Source organism: Molossus molossus, unplaced genomic scaffold (genome assembly GCF_014108415.1).
Source record: "Molossus molossus isolate mMolMol1 unplaced genomic scaffold, mMolMol1.p scaffold_m16_p_12, whole genome shotgun sequence".
Taxonomy (NCBI): domain Eukaryota; kingdom Metazoa; phylum Chordata; class Mammalia; order Chiroptera; family Molossidae; genus Molossus; species Molossus molossus.
The window spans coordinates 84,889,250-84,908,000 of NW_023425347.1; the positions used below are offsets into that span (position 1 = coordinate 84,889,250).

The window sequence follows — 18,751 nt, forward strand, 5'->3', positions numbered from 1 at the left end:
GAGTGACCTCTGCAGAAGGGTATTTTCTCCATTTAATGTTGATTCTGACTCTGAAAGTCATTCTATCATACCCAGATAGGTGGATACCCCCCCCCCCTTTTTTAACTGGTACCTGCCCCTAGTGGGAACCGGACCCAGGACTCTCTGGTCCACAGGCCGATGCTCAACCACTGAGCCAAACTGGCCAGGGCACTTTTGATGAGTGTTTACCAACTGAATTTCTTTTACTATGCAGAGCCCACCCCAAAGTACTCCCTGTCTTGAGGGTCTCTTACCTCTTCAAGTTTACCTCTGCCTCCATCACGGACTCCTCCTTTGGATGATATAGTACTGCGAAATTTCTCCAAGTTTAAGCCCTGGGATCTTTGATCTCTCTCTCTGCTGTCCTCCTCCAAGATCTTAGTCATTCACATGGCTTAATGTAATTATAAAAATGATTATTACTATTATCACCTATTTTCTAAAACCCTTTACTTTGTTAACTACAGAAACATGTCCACCCATGTTCTTTAGCACATTTGTTCCTCACAAAAACCTCATGACAGTTGGAAAGTGAGAAAAACCAGGTTCAAAGAGGACTTTTTCTGGATTCATCATACAAGTGGTAGAAGGGGCCAGAACTCTTGTTCAGGGCCCTTTTAATTGAGAGGGCAGCCCATTTGCCCTCCACCCTATTTCAGCCCTACATCTCTACCCAGGTAACCCAACACCCATGATTCTAGACACCCCCAACTTCATCCTTCCAGCTAAAGTTAAGGTTTCTTTTCTGATTCCTCCCTTTCCTCTCTTCATGTGTCTATTTCTGCCCCTCTGGTCAAAAACACCACCCTCCTGGACTCTACTCCCACCTCTCATTTCTTCCCCTCCATTTCATTCCACCAATATCCCCAGGTTAGTCTCCCTAAATCATGGCTGAGAAACCTTGCCCTGTTTAGAGATCCTTAAAAACTTAGATATTTCTTAGATATTTCTTTGGTGCTGTGATTGCAGGACCAAGTGGCAAATGTCCCAAGCTATTGATTTCTCATTTCCCCTCAGCACTGTACTCTGAAGGTACTCATGCTCATTCCTACCTTCTTACCCTTTTTTTTTTTAATCCTCACCCAAGGACATTTTTCCATTTTTTGTTCAGACAGAGTGGGAGGGAGAGAGAGGAAGAGAAAAACATTGACATGAAAGGGACACATCGAGTGGCTGCCACCCCCACGACCAACCAGGGCCGGGGACATACTGCAACCGAGGTACGTGCCCTTAGCGGGAACCGAACTCGGGTCGGTCTCTCTGGACTGCAGGCCAACGCTCTAACCGCTGAGCCAAACCGTCCAGGGCTACCTTCTTACCCTTTATCTGGGCTGTTCTCCTACCAGGTGCATTTCTTCCTACCTTGCTGAATTCTTTTCTTTGGGGGGGGGGGGCTGTAATTTTTTATTTTTATTTTTTAGAGAGAGAGGAAGGGAGAGGGAGAGAGATATAAAAATGTCGATGAGAGAGAACATCGATTGGATGCCTTCTGCATGCCCCCCACTGGGGATCAGGCCCACAACCTGGGCATGTGCCCTGACCAGGAATTGAACCAGCAACCTCTTGGTGCATGGGTTGAGATTAAACCACTGAGTGTAACTTTACCAGCCGGGCATAACTTTATAAAATTGAATTTATTGGGGTGACATTGGTTCACAGAACCATATAGGTTTCAAGTGCACAACTCAACAAACATCATCTTCACACTGTATCATGCTCCCATCGTGAATTCTTGATATATTTTAAGGTTCAGTTTTTATTTCCACGAAGCCTTCTTTGAACCCAAAGCTCAATTCTATGATTGTTTTATTTATTGAACACAAACCATAATAAGGAGAACAAGTAGTTGAACTCAACCCAGAACTGACACAGATGATAGAATTAGAAGTGAAGGACATTAAAAGTTATTATAACTGCTCTGGGCAGGTGACTCAATTGGTTGTAGTGTCGTCCTGTACCCCCAAATATTTCAGGTTAAATCCCCTGTCGAGGCATGTATGGGTGGCAACTGATTGATATTCCCTCTCACATCAATGTTTCTCTCTGTCTCTCTCTGTCTCTCTCTGTCTCTCTCTCTCTCTCTCTCCATCTCTCTAAAAATCAATAAAAAAAACAAAACATATTCATGGGTGAGGATTAAAAAAAGTTATTATAACTATACCCCCACATGCTCAAAAGTTAAGTAAAGATACAAAGAGACCCAAAGTGATAAAATTCTTTGGGGATATTTTTCCACCGATTTTTAGATAGAGTGGGAGGGAGGGAGGGAGAAGGTAGGAGTGAGAGAAAGAGAAGGAGAGAGAAACATCGATGTGAGAGAGACACACTAATTGGCTGCCTCCCACACAGCCTGCCAGGGATCGAACCTGCAACCCAGGTACATGCCCATGACTAGGAATCAAACCTGCCACCCTTTGGTCCAAGGGCAGATGTTTAAACTGCTGAGCCAAACCGGCCAGGGCCCAAAGTGAAATTCTTGATATTATCTAAGATGACAAATACACTGGATGGAATTAATAATAGATTAGATACTGCAAAAGCAATGAATAGTGAACTTGAAGGCATAGCAATAGAAACAATTCGAAATGAAACACACAGAAAAAATAATAATTTTTTAAATGTAAAATTAGCATTAGTGAGCTATAGAACCACTTTAAGGGACCTAATATACAGGCAATTGGAAATCCTGAAAGCAAGAAAAAGCTGGAGACAGAAAATATATGAAGAAATAATGACTAAAAAATGTCCAAACTATAAACTACAAATCTGTGATGATTAATTTTACATGTCAACTTGGCTAGCTGTTGTGCCCAGTGCCCAGTTGTTTGGTCAAACACCAATCTAGATGTTGCTGTGAAGGTATTAAAAAAATTTTTTTCTTTATTTATTTTTGAGAGAGAGGAAGGGAGAGGGAAAGAGAAAACATTGATTGGCTGCCTCCTGCATGCTCCCCACTGGGGATTGGGCCCACAACCTGGGCATGTGCCCTGACTGGGAATCAAACTGGTTACCTCTTGGTGCATGGGCCAATGCTCAACCAGTGAGCCACATTGGGCCAGCACAGTGAAGGTATTTTTTAGATATAACCTTTAAATCAGTAGAATTTGAGGAAAGCAGATTAACTTCCATAATTTGGGTAGGCCTTGTTCAATCAGTTGAAGGTTTTAAAATAAGTAATTCTACCAAGTCTGCCTCCTGGCTCAAGAGTGCAACATCAATTCTTCCTGAATTTCCAACCTACAGATTTCAGACTTGCCAGTCTCCACAACCACTTGAGCCAGTTCCTTAAACTATCCATCTATCATCTGGCTGGTGTGGCTCAGTGAATTGAACGTCGCCCCATGGACTGAGAGGTCCAGGTTCAATTCCCGATCAGGGCACATGCCCGGATTGCAGGCTCGATCCCCAGTAAGGGGCGTGCAGTAGGCATCCAATTGATGTATCTTTCTCACATCGATGTTTCTCTCTCCCTTTTTCTTTCCCTAAAGAATCCATGAAAAATTTTTAAAAATCTATCTATCATCTATCTATCTATCTATCTATCTATCTATCTATCTATCTATCTATCTATCAGCTATCTACATTCTACTGGTTCTGTTTCTCTGTCAAACTCTGACTACAAAATCCAAGAAGCTCAAGGAACTCCAAGTACAAGAAAAAAGGCCCATCAAATAAAATTGCTCAAAACCAATGACAGAAAATCTTAAAAGCAGTTAGAAAAAAGACATTATGTACAGAGGAATAAGACAAGGATACAATGCAACATTATATACAGAGAAACAAAAGCAAGGATACAATGCAACCAAGAAGACAATGTGGAGAAACATTTCTAAAGTACACTAGCAAAATCATATCTAGTAAAGTATATCCAGCAAAAACATCTTTAAAAATGAAGGGGAAATTAAGGAATTTTCAGACATACAAAGGCTGAAAGAACTCATTGCAAGCAGACTCATAGTAAAAGAAATGCCAAAGGAAGACCTTTGGGCAGAAGGAAAGTGATACTAGATGAGAATCTGGATCTACACAAAGGAATGAAAATATAATAACTTGGGTAAATATGTGATTAAAAAAAAACACCTTGAAGGCAATTACCTATTTAAACAAAAATAGTATGTATTGTGGGTTTTATAACATATATAAGTAAAATACATGACAATAATAACTAAACCTGTGGAGTGAGAAATATATTGTAAAGTTCTTATACTATAATAGATGAAGTGGTATAATATCAATTGAACGTGGATTCTGTATACTATAAACCCAAAAAACAAATTCAAAAGTAAAAAAAAGAATGTCTGGCTAGTAAGCCAATAAAGAAGATAAGATATAATAAAAATAAATAAATAAAAGATACTTATCTTTTAAAAAGGCAGAAAGAAAGAACAAAGAATAAACAACAGATGAGACAAATAGAAAACAATTATCGAGAAACACCTGTAACAAAAATAAAATTTAAAAAAAAGTAAAGAAAACAATTATCTATCAGTATGGTATCACAGGGGTACTAGACTTCTTGGGGTGATCAATTCATAGGTTATATAAATGTCTAATCACTATGTTGTACACCTAAAACTAATATAATATTGCCCTGGCCGGTTTGGCTCAGCGGTTGGAGCATCGGCCTGCGGTCCGGAGAGACCCGGGTTCGGTTCCCACTAAGGGCACGTGCCTCGGTTGCAGTTTGTCCCCTGCCCTGGTTGGTTGTGCGGGTGGTGACCACTTGATGTGTCCCTTTCGCATCGATGTTTCTCTCTCTCTGTTCCTCTCTCTCCCTCCCACTCTATCTGAACAGGGAATGGAAAAATGTCCTCTGGTGAGGATGATAAAAAAATAAAATAAAAAAAAACTAATATAATATTGTTTATCAACTATAATTGAAAAAAATTTAAAAAGAAAATATCCCGATGATTAAGACTCAAATCTAAGCATATTAATCATATAAATAAATAAAATAAATATGGTCTAAACACTCCAATTAAAAGCCAGAGATTATCATAAATTAAGAAAACAAGAACCAACTAGGCCCCGGCTGGGTGGCACAGTTGGTTAGAGTGTCATTCCAGCATGCCAAGGTTGTGGTTTTGATCCCGGGTCAGACCAATGAATGCCTAAATCAGTGGAACAATAAATTGATGTTTCTCTCTCTTAAAAAAAAGACCCAACTATACACTGCCTACAAGAAATACACTTTAGCCCTGGCCGGTTTTGCTCAGTGGGTAGAGCGTCGGCCCGCGGACCAGAGAGTCCTGGGTTCGGTTGCTGCTAAGGGCACGTACCTCGGTTGCGGTTTGTCCCCGGCCCTGTTTGGGGCCGTCTGGGTGGCAACTAGTCGATGTGTCTCTCTCACATTGATGTTTTTCTCTCTCCCTTCCTCTCTCCCTCCCACTCTATCTGAAGATAAATGCAGAAAAAAAGAAAAAAGAAATACACTTTAAATATAATACACACAAATGGGTTAAAAATACAAGGATAGAAAAAGACATATTCTGGTAACACCAGTCAAAAGAAAGTTAAAGAGGCCTGGCTGCTGTGGTTCAGTGGACTGAGCATCGAGGGGTTTCGGGTTCCCTTGCTGGTCAAAGGCACGTACCTGGGTTGCAGGTTCAATTCCTGCATTGGTGTTTCTCTCTCTCCCTCCCTCCACTCTCTCTAAAATTCCGTGGGAAAAAAATATCCTTGGGTGAGGATTAAAACAAACAAATAAAAAACTTCCCAAAATACACGAAGCAAAAGCTCATATCACTTCTAACAGATAAATCCACAGCTAAAGTTGGAAATGTCAATACTCCATTTTCTCTCTCTCCCTTTTTAATGTTTTTATTGATTTTTTTAGACAAAGAGGAAGAGATAGAAACATCGATATATCGATGTGAGAGAGATACATCAATTGGTTGCCTTCTGCACACCCCCCTACTGGGGATTGAGCCCACAACCCAGGCTTGTGCCTGGTTCCATGGGATGGTGCTCAATCCACTGAGCCACACCGGCCGGGCTCCATACTTCTTTTCTTTTTTATCCTCACCCGAGGACATTTTTCCATTTTTTGTTCAGATAGAGTGGGAGGGAGAGGAAGAGAGAGAGAGAGAAACATCGATGTGAGAGGGACACATGGAGTAGCTGCCACCCGCACGACCCCAACCGGGGCAGGGACAAACCACAACTGAGGTACATGTCCTTAGTGGGAACCAAACCCAGGACTCTCCAGTCTGCAGACTGACACTCTAACCGCTGAGCCAAACCGACCAGGGCCCAAGAGGTAGGCAGGTACTTTTAGCATCCTCATTATGTGGGGGAGGAAATTGAGGCAGAGAGAGATTAAGTCGCATGCCCAAGGTCACATACACAGTAAGTGGTGGTATCTGCATTCAACACTAGGCAGTGTGACTCCAAGTTGGGCAGCAACCAATATGATTGCCTAAGTGCAGAAAAAGGTCAGAAAAGCCTGTTTGGAAAGTCTAGACAGGTATGTTTTAAGATGAAATTTAACAGGAAGGGTGGGACCTAGAATACATGTTGACAGCTTCACTTCAGCTCTATTTGGACATCAGGAGAGAGAAATGCGTGTTTCCTGCCAAGCATGAGTTATCTGGCCCTATCCTAAGAATTTGTACTTAACATCAGTATAATCTTTCTCGCCCTGGTGTGTTTGGCACCGCGGTAGAGCATCGACCCACGGACCAATGATTCACAGATTTGATTCTGGCCAAGGGCACATGGTTTGTCGCCAGCCCTGCTTGGGGCTGTGTGGGAGGCAGCCAATGTGTCCCTTTCACATCCATGTTTCTCTCTCTCCTTTTCTCTATCCGAAGATAAACAGAAAAATATCCTCAGGTGAGGATTAAAAAAAAAAAAAGGATCATCCTTCTCTGGTTGTAGGGAAAAGCTGAGCACCTATTCTCCAGACAGGAAGTGGCAGATACCAAGATGAGGGCTGGTCCTAGGGATGAACAGGACCCTGCCCTGCATCTGGCTCTCTTCCAGCAAGTCTGCCTGGGTGGGGATGGTGGTGTTACCTTTGCTGTGCAGACTCCTTACTAGCTGTGATTTTGGGCAAATTAGCCTTTCAATTTTTTCATCTGAAACTAGGTTATTAGATTAACACTCACTTCAAAATTGTGGGGATTAACATATGCAAGTGCTACCTGTCCAAGCAATCAACAAGTTCTCCCAGGCTGCTCTCCATAATTATGGCTATATGAAATAGCTCCCATTCCCAAATCTATTATGCTCTGACCCTGAACACCATTTATGTAACGCTCCATCTGGACAGTACACATCAATTTGGACCCACTAAAACCCAAATTTCACACTTCCCTTAAATCTGACCCCAAGGATTTCTGAATGGTTTCATGGCCATTCTACCTCCCCATACTATGTTCCCTTAGCGCCACCAGGATCTAGACTCTACCTTCTAGATGGTTCCCCACTTGTCCCCATCCTTCAGGGCTGATTACACACCTACAGTGCTGGCAGCCTGTACAAGAGCTTCACCCCCATTGTGACCCAACCTCACATCACTCATGGCAACTCTATTCTAGGCTCAAGTGTTTGCTAACTGGGAATTGATAGCCTAACAGGAGCTATGGGACCAACACCCTGCTCATCCCCCAGGTCCCCAGGTCATAGCTACTGAGGTTGGGCCTGGGCCTTTGACCCACTTGGCTTTGTTTCCCTGTCCTGTATGTGCCAATGCTGTTTACCCCAGGGAAATTCATCACTATAGACCCTGGTACCACCCCAATCTGTCCCATACTATAAAATGATCTCCAATTAAAAAAATAAAGTTAAAACACAAAGAGCACAAGAGGATACAGGGGGCAGGTAAGAGCTAAGGGTCTTTAGGGTGGAACCAATGAGGTATTAACTGCTATAGCACTCCATTCATGGAACAGTTTTGGCTGACACCAATCACTTCTATATAAAAAAAAGAAACCACACTTAACACAGTCATCTTTATTATAACATAGTCACTTTTATTGTAATTCATACATTAGAAATGTATCTTTAATAAAGACATCTAGGTTCTCATGGGATTCTGCCTTCTGTTAATTCAGCTGTGCAGTTAGGAAGGGAGATAGTAACATCTATTGGCTTCCTCCTGCATGCCCCCCACTGGGGATTGGGCCCACAACCTGGGCATGTGTCCTGACTCGGAATCAAACCAGCGACCTCTGGGTGTATGGGTTGACAATTACTGAGCCACACTGGCTAGACTCAAGTATCATTTTAGTTCCAAGTTTTCTTGGTCCAACAACCATACTGTCTTATTAGACCTGCCCATGTTCAGCATTTTTTGTAATCCCTTATAAATTTCAAGGGGTCACCTGACCAATGGAACATTCTATTAGTCAACCAGTTAATACAGATCTGGGGTTATGACCGAGAATTTGCATCTCTGTCCTGTTCTTTCTGTACTCCCAAGGGCAGTTACTTATCTTCCAGAAATAGTTTTCACTGCACCAAATTTCCCAGTCAAATGGAGAACCCAAAAAGCATTGTCAACTTCCAAAAAAGTGAGGCAGCTCCTCTTCTTTCCTGAATGAAAACAGAAAAAATGATCAGACGCATTCAGAATATTAATTTAAAAACTTAAAATTTTAGTGTGCTAGATGTTTCCTGCATGGTTTTTCTCCTCAGTCATTGTCCACAGGACTCTGAGAAGCTGTAGGAATATGCAGGCGCAGACTCAAGGCCCGGCTTTCTCTCCAACGATGTGGAAAGGGACTGTACATCATCGGGCAGAGCCCTATGCTCCCCTACGCCACCTGGACAGAGCCTGGGGAGAGTGACCTCCCAGGGTATCCACGTTGGGAGTGCCTCATTAATCACAAATTGGAGTAGACAAAGCCACCGCTAAACAGCATTGCCCTTCAAAACCTTCATCCCACACTGCACACTATATGTAGTGGTGGGGAGAGCCTGTTGGTTTAGCTATTGTTTTTAACAAATTCCAAACCAATACTTTCTATGTAGTATTTCAAGGTTTATCTACTTAATCACTGTCATTCAAAATATCTCCACAGAACACGAACGAAGTGCATCTAAAATATTGCCAACACACCTACAAATATGTAGCAAAGATTTCCACCTGAACGGATTAACCACAGCAACAGCACCTTCACGAAAGGGGACTGAGCTCAAAATGATTAAATGTTTTATGCAAAATGATGACAGGCAAAACTGATAAGCCAGAATCAATTCAGATTTACTTACCTCAAATCAAGTTAGCCGAAATCTTGAACGAAGGCTGCAAAACAAGGTAAGAGCTTAATCTAGCACACTACAATATAACTGATTACAGCAAAAAATTTCATTAAAAAAAAAAAAAAATCCCCACCCCAGTACCTTTTCCCATTTATCTTCAGATAAAAGGGGAGAGAGACACATGGATTGGTTGCCTCACACGAACTGCAACTGAGGTACAGGTACGTGCCCTTGGCCGGAAACAAACCCAGGACTCTTTGGCCCGCAAGCCCACGCTCTAACCGCTGAACCAAACCGGCCAGGGCAAAATATTTATTCATTTCCAACAACCCATATCCAGAGGAGGTGTTTTAGAGCAGCAATTTTTAACTCTTTTTACTTCACAGTGCACCAAAATACATACTTTTAACAATTACTGCAGCACCCCGGTTGAAAAATTACTGCTCTAAAAGGATGTTTCCTGCATGGTTTTTCTCCTCAGTCATTGTCCACAGGACTCTGAGAAGCTGTAGGAATATGCAGGCGCAGACTCAAGGCCCGGCTTTCTCTCCAACGATGTGGAAAGGGACTGTACATCATCGGGCAGAGCCCTATGCTCCCCTACGCCACCTGGACAGAGCCCGGGGAGAGTGACCGCCCGGGGTATCCACGTCGGTCACTATTCATTTAGTTCATAGATTATGGTGTGATAAGTTAATTTTATCCAGACGACAGTGACATTCACGTTGGGGTGAATCCTCAACTCCTCAAAAAGTCAACAAAACTTGAGTTCAAGGCTCATCAGCAGTCTTGTTTGTAACCTCATTTTCAGACACACACCACAAACATATAATAAGCGATTAGCACTCTGCCAAAGAAATGGTAGATACAGAGCCGTTTAGACAGCAGTTAATCTTCCTACCTTTAAACCGACCATCTAGAGCCTCCCTTTCGAAATCAGGACTCAAATGCGGGTGGGGAATGGGAATAAAATGCCTGCGTGCAACGCCATCGAAGACATCGCAAATCTAGGAGGCAGGGTAATAATGGGCAACTGGCATGGGGTGGAGGGAGGCTGCGTTTTTAGCCTCTCCGCAAATACGGTCGCAGTTCGGCGCGAGCGCCTCGTGGTTACCGCCATCACCCGCGGATCGCGAGAACTACACAGCCCCTATCCAATCCAGCACCACTGCAGAGTTAAGTGTGGTTAGCACACAAATGCCGCTGAAGGCAACCTTTCTAAATAGCTTCATCTCCACAGGGAAGGCTGGTTGCCAGGACCGGGGTACTAGACCTAGATCTGACAAACCAAGGAGAGAAAAAAATACTCACCAGAAGCCTCAAGTACAGAGCAAAGACATTCCCTCAAAAGACCGAGCAAGCCCAAGGCGTTCCTATTTATACCTTTTGAAGCGGATATGCCTATTGCGCCTGCGCTGCACCATGCGCAGTCAGGCAATCAGAAATTCGCTGAGGGTGCTGGGAATCTACAGCCGGCTAAGCCCCACCCCAATCAGGAACAGAGGATTCTCGCGACACGAGAACCTTCACGCGCGACTTTGCTAGGGAATGTAAATCACAGGAAGTGCGTTAAGTATTGTAGATGGATAGGTGCGTTTCTAATAGCAAATTTACTGCTCTACACTCAGTTCACCCAATCTGGAGAATGTGCTATTAAATAAATTCACCAAAAATAACTGGCGTAATAAGTATGCAAAATAGAAAAAGACATCTAGAGAAACGTGAAAAGTCTCAAAAGAGATCGTGCCGTCATGTGTGAAATAAACATTTGATAAATGCATAAATAAGACAATTTTAGTCATTCCTACGCGAAATGACTAAAATCAAAAGCGCCTATGAATATACAATACTATTGAATTGTACACTTACAAATTATTAAAATGGTAAACTTTATATTAAGTATATTTTAGCACACGCACACCTAATATAAAGAATTCTGAAATACATATTATAGTGAAATGTTACAAATATGATAGAATTTCGAGTGAGTTAGGTGAATAAATGTTAGATAATTGACATAAAGCCATTGCAGCTGGACTATGCTGGACCCTGCGGTCCCTCAGATTTTTTTTTTTTTTTCACATCTTCATTGTTGGATGTAAAATGTATTACAGATGTTCCACATTTTTCCCCCATTAACCCCCTCCTCCCCCCTCCCGCCCCCCTCCCACCTTTTCCCAAACTATTGTCCGTGTCCATTGGTTATGCATATAAGTTCTTTGGTTTATCTCTTCCCACCCCCCCAACCCCTTTCCCTTTGAGGTTTGTCAGTCTAGCAATGAATTTGTACTTCTTAATCCCTTCACCTTTTTCACCCATTCCCCCAACCCCCTTCCCAACTGGCAATCAACAAAATGTTCTCTGTATCTATGAGAATGTTTCTGTTCTTCCTGTTCATTTTGTTTGTAGATTCCATTGTCGATAGATATGTATTCATTGCCATTTTGTTTGTTCATACATTTTATCTTTTTCTTCAAAAAGACCCTTCATCATTTCATATAATAACAGTTTGGTAGTGATGAACTCCTTTAACTTTTTCTTGTCTGGGAAAGCTTTTATATGTCCATCGATTCTGAATGACAGCTTTGCAGGCTACAGTAATCTTGGTTGTAAGTTCTTGGTTTTCATCGCTCTGAAGATTTCTTGCCACTCCCTTCTGGCCTGCAAAGTTTCTTTTGAGAAGTCAGCTGACAGCCTAATGGGAACTCCCTTGCAGGTAACTAGCTGCCTTTCTCTTGCTGCTTTTAAGATTCTCTCTTTGTCTTGAACCTTTTGCATTTTGATGATGTGTCTTGGTGTGGGCCTCTTGGGGTTCATCTTGCTTGGGACTCTCTGTGCTTCCTGGACTTGTATGTCTGTTTCCTTCACCAAGTTAGGAAAGTTTTCTGCCATTATTGTTTCAAACAGGTTTTCGATTTCTTGTTCTCTCTCTTCTCCTTCCGGCACCCCCAAGATGCGAATGTTGGCACGCTTGAGGTTGTCCCAGAGGCTCCTTACTCTATCCTCATTTTTTTGGATTCTTTTTTCTTTTTGCTGTTCTTGATTGGGCGTTTTTTGCTTCCTTATATTCCAAATCAATGGTTTGCTCCTTGGATTTACGTACTCTATTATTGAAGCTATGTAAATTATTCTTTATTTCAGTTAAAGCCTCCTTCGTTTCTAACTGTGCATCGATCATTTCTAACTGGTCCTTTTTTATGCTCTTAAGGCCCTCACTGAGTTCATTGAGCATCCTTATAAGCAGTATTTTGAACTCAGCATCTGTTAGGTTGCTTATCTCCATTTCGCTTAGTTCTTTTCTTGGGGTTTTGTTCTGTTCTTTCATTTGGGACCTGTTTCTTTGTATCCTCATTTTGGCTGCCTCCCTGTGTTTGTTTCTGTGTATTACTTAATGAGAGGTATGGGGCTAGCTGAGACCAGATGCTGCTCGTTTGAAAGAATTTAGGAAAAACCTGAAGCAGAATCCAAGACCGGCCAATCCTATGGTTAAGCAAGTGGCAACAGCTTGGGTGGGCTTGAAAGTTGTGTGGGGCGGGGCGGGGCCTCAGGGAGTCAGCAGGGCGGGGCTACCAGTGTGAGCCAGGTTGCTGGAGTCCCAGATATGGCTTCTGTCTGCCGCTCCCGGGAAGGGCTCACCAAAGGAACAAAGGCCTCTTACAGCACGTTTGTCCCCGAGGAAGCCCCCTCTCCAGCCCTCGCTCCAGTGCCAAACAGCTCAGTTCTTCCCTGTATTTCTCTGGTGCCCCTTGAGCTGCCTCCCCTCCAAGCTTAGAGGAAGTGAGTCCGATAAGTCCGTGCGCGGGCCCTTTAGGGAGCTGCCTGGGGCTCCAGCCGCCTCAGCCTCCCTGAGCCTCAGTTCCCGCTGGTTTTTCCAGCCAGAAGTTATGGGGACTTCTCTTCCTGGCACTGGAACCCTGAGCAGGGCACCTGGTGTGGGACAGGGACCCCTCAGTCTTCAGGAAGGACCTTCCCAGCCGCGGGAGCCTCCTGATTTTTATCCGCCACACTTGGGTGTGGGACCAGCCCGTCGCCGCCACCCCCGCCACCCCTCGCGCCTCCGCCCCTCCTACCAGTCTGGATGTACCTGCTTTTTTTTTTTTTAATTCCGTAGTTGTAGGACTTCCATTCAGCTTGATTTCAGGCGGTTTTGGATGATGGTTGTTCTGTAGTTTAGTTGTAACTTTGATGTGGTTGTGGGAGGACGCGATACCGCGTTTACCTACGCCACCATCTTGACCGGAAGTCCCCCCAGATTCTTTTGGGGGGGTCCATGAGGTTAAAGCTATTTCATAATACTTTCTTTGCTTTTTTCATTGTGTTAACTCTGCACAAATGAATTAACGAACAAACGAACGAATGAATGAATGAATGTGTGTGTCTTCTCAGTACCAGATGGAGGGAAATTGAGGGTGTTTGCTCTTGTCAGATGACCTCCATGTTTTATGAAAGAGGTAAAAATTCTTGGGGAGGAAATTATTGGTATCCACAAAAGAGAGATGGAACTCCCTTCAGGTCTCCTGTGTTTTGATTTCAGGGCTTGGCTTTTCTTTGTTGTATATTCCCATTTTTTATAAGTACACTTCCTATCCTATCCCCTCCCACTTAATATCCACTGGACTATTCCTTTTTGATAGTTTTCCAAACCTCTCACTCTACTATTCCTCCCACTCCTGGGGTAAAGTAATCTAAATCCATAAGAACCCTAAACTCACTCATTGTTTCAGCCAAAACTGGTCAACGTGCACCTGCAAAACACTCTTTTGGAGATAATGCTTGACCTCAAAAGGGTAATGACGCCCTGGCCAGTTTTGTTCAGTGGTTAGAGCATCGGCCTGCGGTCCAGAGAGACCCGGGTTCAGTTCCCACTAAGGGCATGTACTTTGGTTGCAGTTTGTCCCCGGCCCTGGTTGGGTTGTGCTGTGGCAACCACTCAATGTGTCCCTTTCACGTCGATGTTTCTCTCTCTCTTCCTCTCTCCCTCCCACTCTATCTGAACAAAAAATGAAAAAATGTCCTTGGGTGAGGATTAAAAAAAAGGGTAATGACAATTTGAGGCCTCTTTGGAGGATTAGAAGGAAAATTTGGGAGCAGGTGGAATCCAATGACATGAACTCTGACGCATGGTTTCTCCAGACCGCAGGCCAACACTCTAACCACTGAGCCAAACCGGCCAGGGCAAGACGCATGGTTTCTTTACACCCTTGCTAAAGGCTGGTGCACTAATCGAGGCCAGTCTCAAAAGTGACCAGTAGAAAGTGAGTCACTGGTGAGGCCACCTGGAATGAAACAGGGCTGCTAGCTAGAGAGGAGTATATGAGTATGAGCATGAACTGTCTTTTATATATATGTTTTATTTGATTTTTAGAGAGAGGAAAGGAGAGATAGAATCATGGATGTGTGAGAAGCATTGTGCCTCCTGTGCGCCCCATACTGGGGATTGGGCCGCAACCCAGGCATGTGCCCTGACAGGAATTGAACCTGGATTTCTATCTGTGGGATGACACTCAGTCCACTGAGCCACACTAGCTGGGCTTAACTGTGTTATTGTGTGATGTCAGCATGAGGTCTAATTATATGTGGTCCATACAGAGTAATCCTTGTAGGGATGATTGGGATGCAATTGCTTGTCCTTGAATATATGCAGAGTGATTACGTAATTTACTTTGACCTTGGGGAAGCAACTTCAACTCTTAGGTTCTTCACTGGTAAAATGAGTATGTTTCCACTTACCTCCCAGACTAGGGTGGGATAAATAGGATAAAGGACTGAGTGCAGTACCTGGTACATTCTATGGGGTTCTTAGTTGGCTTTCCTCTCTGCAGCCTATTCTTTTCCCCCATGTGTGTAGACAATTCACAAACATGACTGACTTTCATCTCCAGCAATACTTAATGTTCTTACTATTATTTTCCCCTCCTTGTCTACATCTACTTCCCATTTAGGGTGTCTAGCAGTATTTTAGGTATCATTTTAAAGCTGCTTTAAATCTTTTGGAATAAGGAAAACAAACACTTCATACCAGAATAGTAGTTTTTTTAAAATTCTAAAATACTTTAATAATTAATGTTGGTAGGAAGACTGATATACAATGCAATTATTTATTTTACAAGGAGATTCTGTACATCACGGAAGCATTTTGAAGTACAATACATCAGGATTTTATTTCTTCTATACATTATGATTGTGAATTGTTACTTACATGGAAAGGACACAAAATCCTTTATATATATACATATATATAACACCTGAAAAGACTTGACCCCCAAAGTATCTTGTTTCAAAAGAACATGAGATGAAAGATGATTAAATTTCTTGGTGGCACACAAAAGCAGACAAGTATCTCAGAAAATTAAATCCTATTTCAAGCTTGGCACATTAAGGGAAAGACAGGCAGTAAAGGGTTTGAAAATGTCATCTTAAACCACAGAGAATTCTGGCATAAGCCAAGTAATCTCCAAACTAACAAGACAGAAAGGTTAGAAGTCAAGTTAGCAGTTAATGTATGGTCCCTAACAACACAGATCTCTAACAACTTTGTAGAGTTGTCATTTATCTTTCCCTCAATCATACCAAATGCTAATTAGTTTCAAGGAGAGGTGAACCCAGTATATTTCCATAGCCATAAAGCATGTGACAGTAGCTGAGAAATCCAATACCTCCTATTACCCATACAGAGAAAGGACAATATCTTTTAAGGTCACTTTACCTTTTTTGTTTTGACATGACATTCTCATTCTTCAGCAAATTATACATGGACATAAAGAAGAAAAAAAGAAAAAGCTACTGAAAGATTACATAGAGAACAATGGGGATGGCAGAAGAAATCTATAAAACAGCCACAATTCTCTGAACATCAAAGAAAAAAAAGCTACATTCATCAGTTAGAAACTTTTTTTCCTGTTCCATTTAGTGTGGATAGGAATTAGAGGGAAATAGTGAGGATGTAAGGTTTTCATAAAAATTCAAAGAAAGCAACTGAATCTTCTGTTTTAGAAAATCGTATTAATATATATTATAAAAAAAAGGGGGGCTAGGGGCTGAGCCAAAGCCCAGGCACCAATTATACACTGGCTCCAGCTTGGAAGAGGGGGGATGAGGGAGGTGGAAGCTGGCAGAGGGACAGCAGAAGGACAAACATTTGTGTCGAGGAGGAGAGGAGCAGTCATGCTTGTGCCTCTCCTAATTGCTTCTCCAAAGACTGTTCCCATTTAGCATCCCTAGGACCTCGCTGTGATTCTGGCTGGAAGTGCGGGGCCAACAATACCAATGCTTCCACAGAGTTGCTACAACTCTACTTTATGGAGGAGAATACATCTATTGGTCAAATGATTTACAGTATCATTTGGTACAAAGGAAGTATGACAGCTTTTAACATTTAAGCCACGAGTCAGTTTGTACAAAGGATGTATGACAGCTTTTAACATTTAAGCCACGAGTCAGTTTTTTGCCAGGCTGGCATTAACAAAAAAGCTTTTTTTGGTTTTGTATATAGAAAACATACATGCTTTTGCATTTCCCCAACTTGGAATCTAGTTGCAGGTCAGATTGAACCTAAGTTTCCATCACTTCTTCAAGATTAAAAGAAGAAAAAAATCAGGAAGCACTTGTCAGATCCTGAGCTTCTTTCAGGCTGGACTGGCTGAAGAGACTATTGCTGTGTTACAAGAGGTATAGTGCAATGCTGACATGCCAGTGTGGTAGGAAGGCTTACCTGGAAGTGGGGGCCTCTTTGCTAGAAGGTTGGGGCCCTCTCGGTTTTCCCCACCACCAATTGGATTCGATGGCTGGGATTTAGCGCCTACACAAGTGGATCTCACAACCAGGACAGAGCAGGTAAGGCTAATGGTAGGAACTGTGCCTCAGCACAGGCAGTCATCTTGGGGCGAGGGTGTAGTGCAGCCAATAAAACTTGGAACCTACAAGTGGCCCAGAACGTTTGTGGCTGGTGAGGGAAGACCCCAAAGCATGCTGCAATATTAAAAGGTTCAAAGCACTGTCAGTGTTCAGTTTTGCTTCAAGGCAGAACATGAGAATCCATTCCAGTGAAACACTACATTCATAGAAGTGCTGTTCACCCCAGAAGACTCAAATCTGGCTGTGCTGGTAAGCGCTGAAGTTCCTGCCATGTCATTCTGGAGATTTAAGCAGCAAAGTAGCCCTGTTTTGGGGGGTTGTTTAGTTCCACTCTCAAACTTCAGCATCATGGACGATGGTAGCTAAAACAGATGATCAAAAAAAGCCAAGTTACCAGATATTACAAGTTGCTTTACTTCTTTTTTTTTAATCATATTATTTTTTTCAATCCTCACCTGAGGATACTTCTCCATTTATCTTCAGATTGGGGGCGGGGGGGGTGGCGCGAGTGAGAAAGAGAGAGACACACACATTGATTGGCTGCCTCCTGCATGACCCCGGCTAGGGCCGGGGACTAAACTGCAACCAAGGTACCTGCCCTTGACCGTAACTGAACTCGTGACTCTCTGGTTCTCAGCCTGACGCTCTAAACACTTAGCAAAACTGGCCAGGGCTGCTATTTTTTTATCCTCACCCGAGGACATTTTTTGATATTTTGTTCAGATAGAGTGGGAGGGAGAGAGAGAAACATCGACATGAGAGGGGTACATTGACTGGTTACCTCCAGCGCAACCCTGACCAAGGCTGGGGACAAACTGCAACTGAGATACGTGCCCTTGGTTGGAATTGAACCTGGGACTCATTGGTCTACGAGCCAATACTCTACCACTGAGCCAAACCAGCCAGGGCTAGGCATTTACTATTGATTCTAAACTCTCATCTCTCTCTCTCTTTTTAAAAAAAATCTTCACCTGAGGATACTTTACATTTATTTTCAAATGGTGGTGATCATGGCGGGGTGACACAGAGAAACACTGAGGTGAGAAAGACACATCGACTGGTTGCCTCTTGCTCAGCCCCAACCAGGGCCAGGGACTGAACTGCAACCGAGGTACATGCCCTTGACTGAAATCGAACCCAAGACTCTTTGGTTCACAGGCCGACACTCTAACCGCTGAGCCAAACCAGCCAAGGCTCATCTCTTTCTCTTAATGAAGTCTTCTTGCACTCAACATTGAATGTCCTTCTTTTATTTTTTAAAAAATTTTAAAACTTTCATTTATTTTTATTGATTTGAGAAACAGAAAGAAACATCAAGTTGTTGTTCCACTTATTTATGCATTCATTCATTGGTTGATTTTTTTTTCAAATCCTCACCTGAGGATAATTTTCCATTTATCTTCAGAAAGAGAGGGAGGGAGGGAATGAGGGAGGAAGGGAGAGAGAGAGAAACATAGATGTGAGAGAGAAACATAGATGTGAGAGAGAATCATCGATTGGCTGCCACCTGTATGACACCAACCAGGGCCAGGGACGAACCACACCTGAGGTATGTACCCTTAGCCAGAATCAAACCTGGGACTCTTTGGTCCAACTGCTAAGCCAAACCGGACAGGGCTGAATGTCCCACTCTAAGGTTTATTTTTTTTAATTCCTCACCCAAGGATAT

General features: G+C 42.9%; 1 protein-coding gene, 1 long non-coding RNA gene and 2 other non-coding genes across 5 annotated transcripts in view; all 4 read right to left on the minus strand.

Annotated features, from left to right (window-relative positions):
* Positions 1 to 6,902: 6,902 nt before the first annotated feature.
* LOC118626393 lies at positions 6,903 to 10,611 on the minus strand. The gene is made up of 3 exons (XR_004958906.1): positions 10,540 to 10,611; positions 9,238 to 9,271; positions 6,903 to 8,559 (listed from the first exon to the last, which is right to left on the minus strand). It is a non-coding gene; the product is annotated as an uncharacterized LOC118626393 (long non-coding RNA).
* Positions 8,632 to 8,835, minus strand: LOC118627364. Its single transcript, XR_004959115.1, has one exon. It is a non-coding gene; the product is annotated as a small nucleolar RNA SNORA73 family (small nucleolar RNA).
* LOC118627365 lies at positions 9,680 to 9,883 on the minus strand. Its single transcript, XR_004959116.1, has one exon. It is a non-coding gene; the product is annotated as a small nucleolar RNA SNORA73 family (small nucleolar RNA).
* A 4,696-nt stretch (positions 10,612 to 15,307) lies between the features above and the next one.
* PHACTR4 (phosphatase and actin regulator 4) overlaps positions 15,308 to 18,751 on the minus strand; it is a 103,211-nt gene continuing 99,767 nt past the window's right edge. For both annotated transcript variants that reach the window (XM_036256903.1, XM_036256902.1), the window contains one exon: positions 15,308 to 17,444. In XM_036256903.1, the coding sequence (XP_036112796.1) occupies positions 17,429 to 17,444 (16 nt within the window). In that variant the 3' untranslated portion in view covers positions 15,308 to 17,428. The remainder of the gene's footprint in view (positions 17,445 to 18,751) is intronic.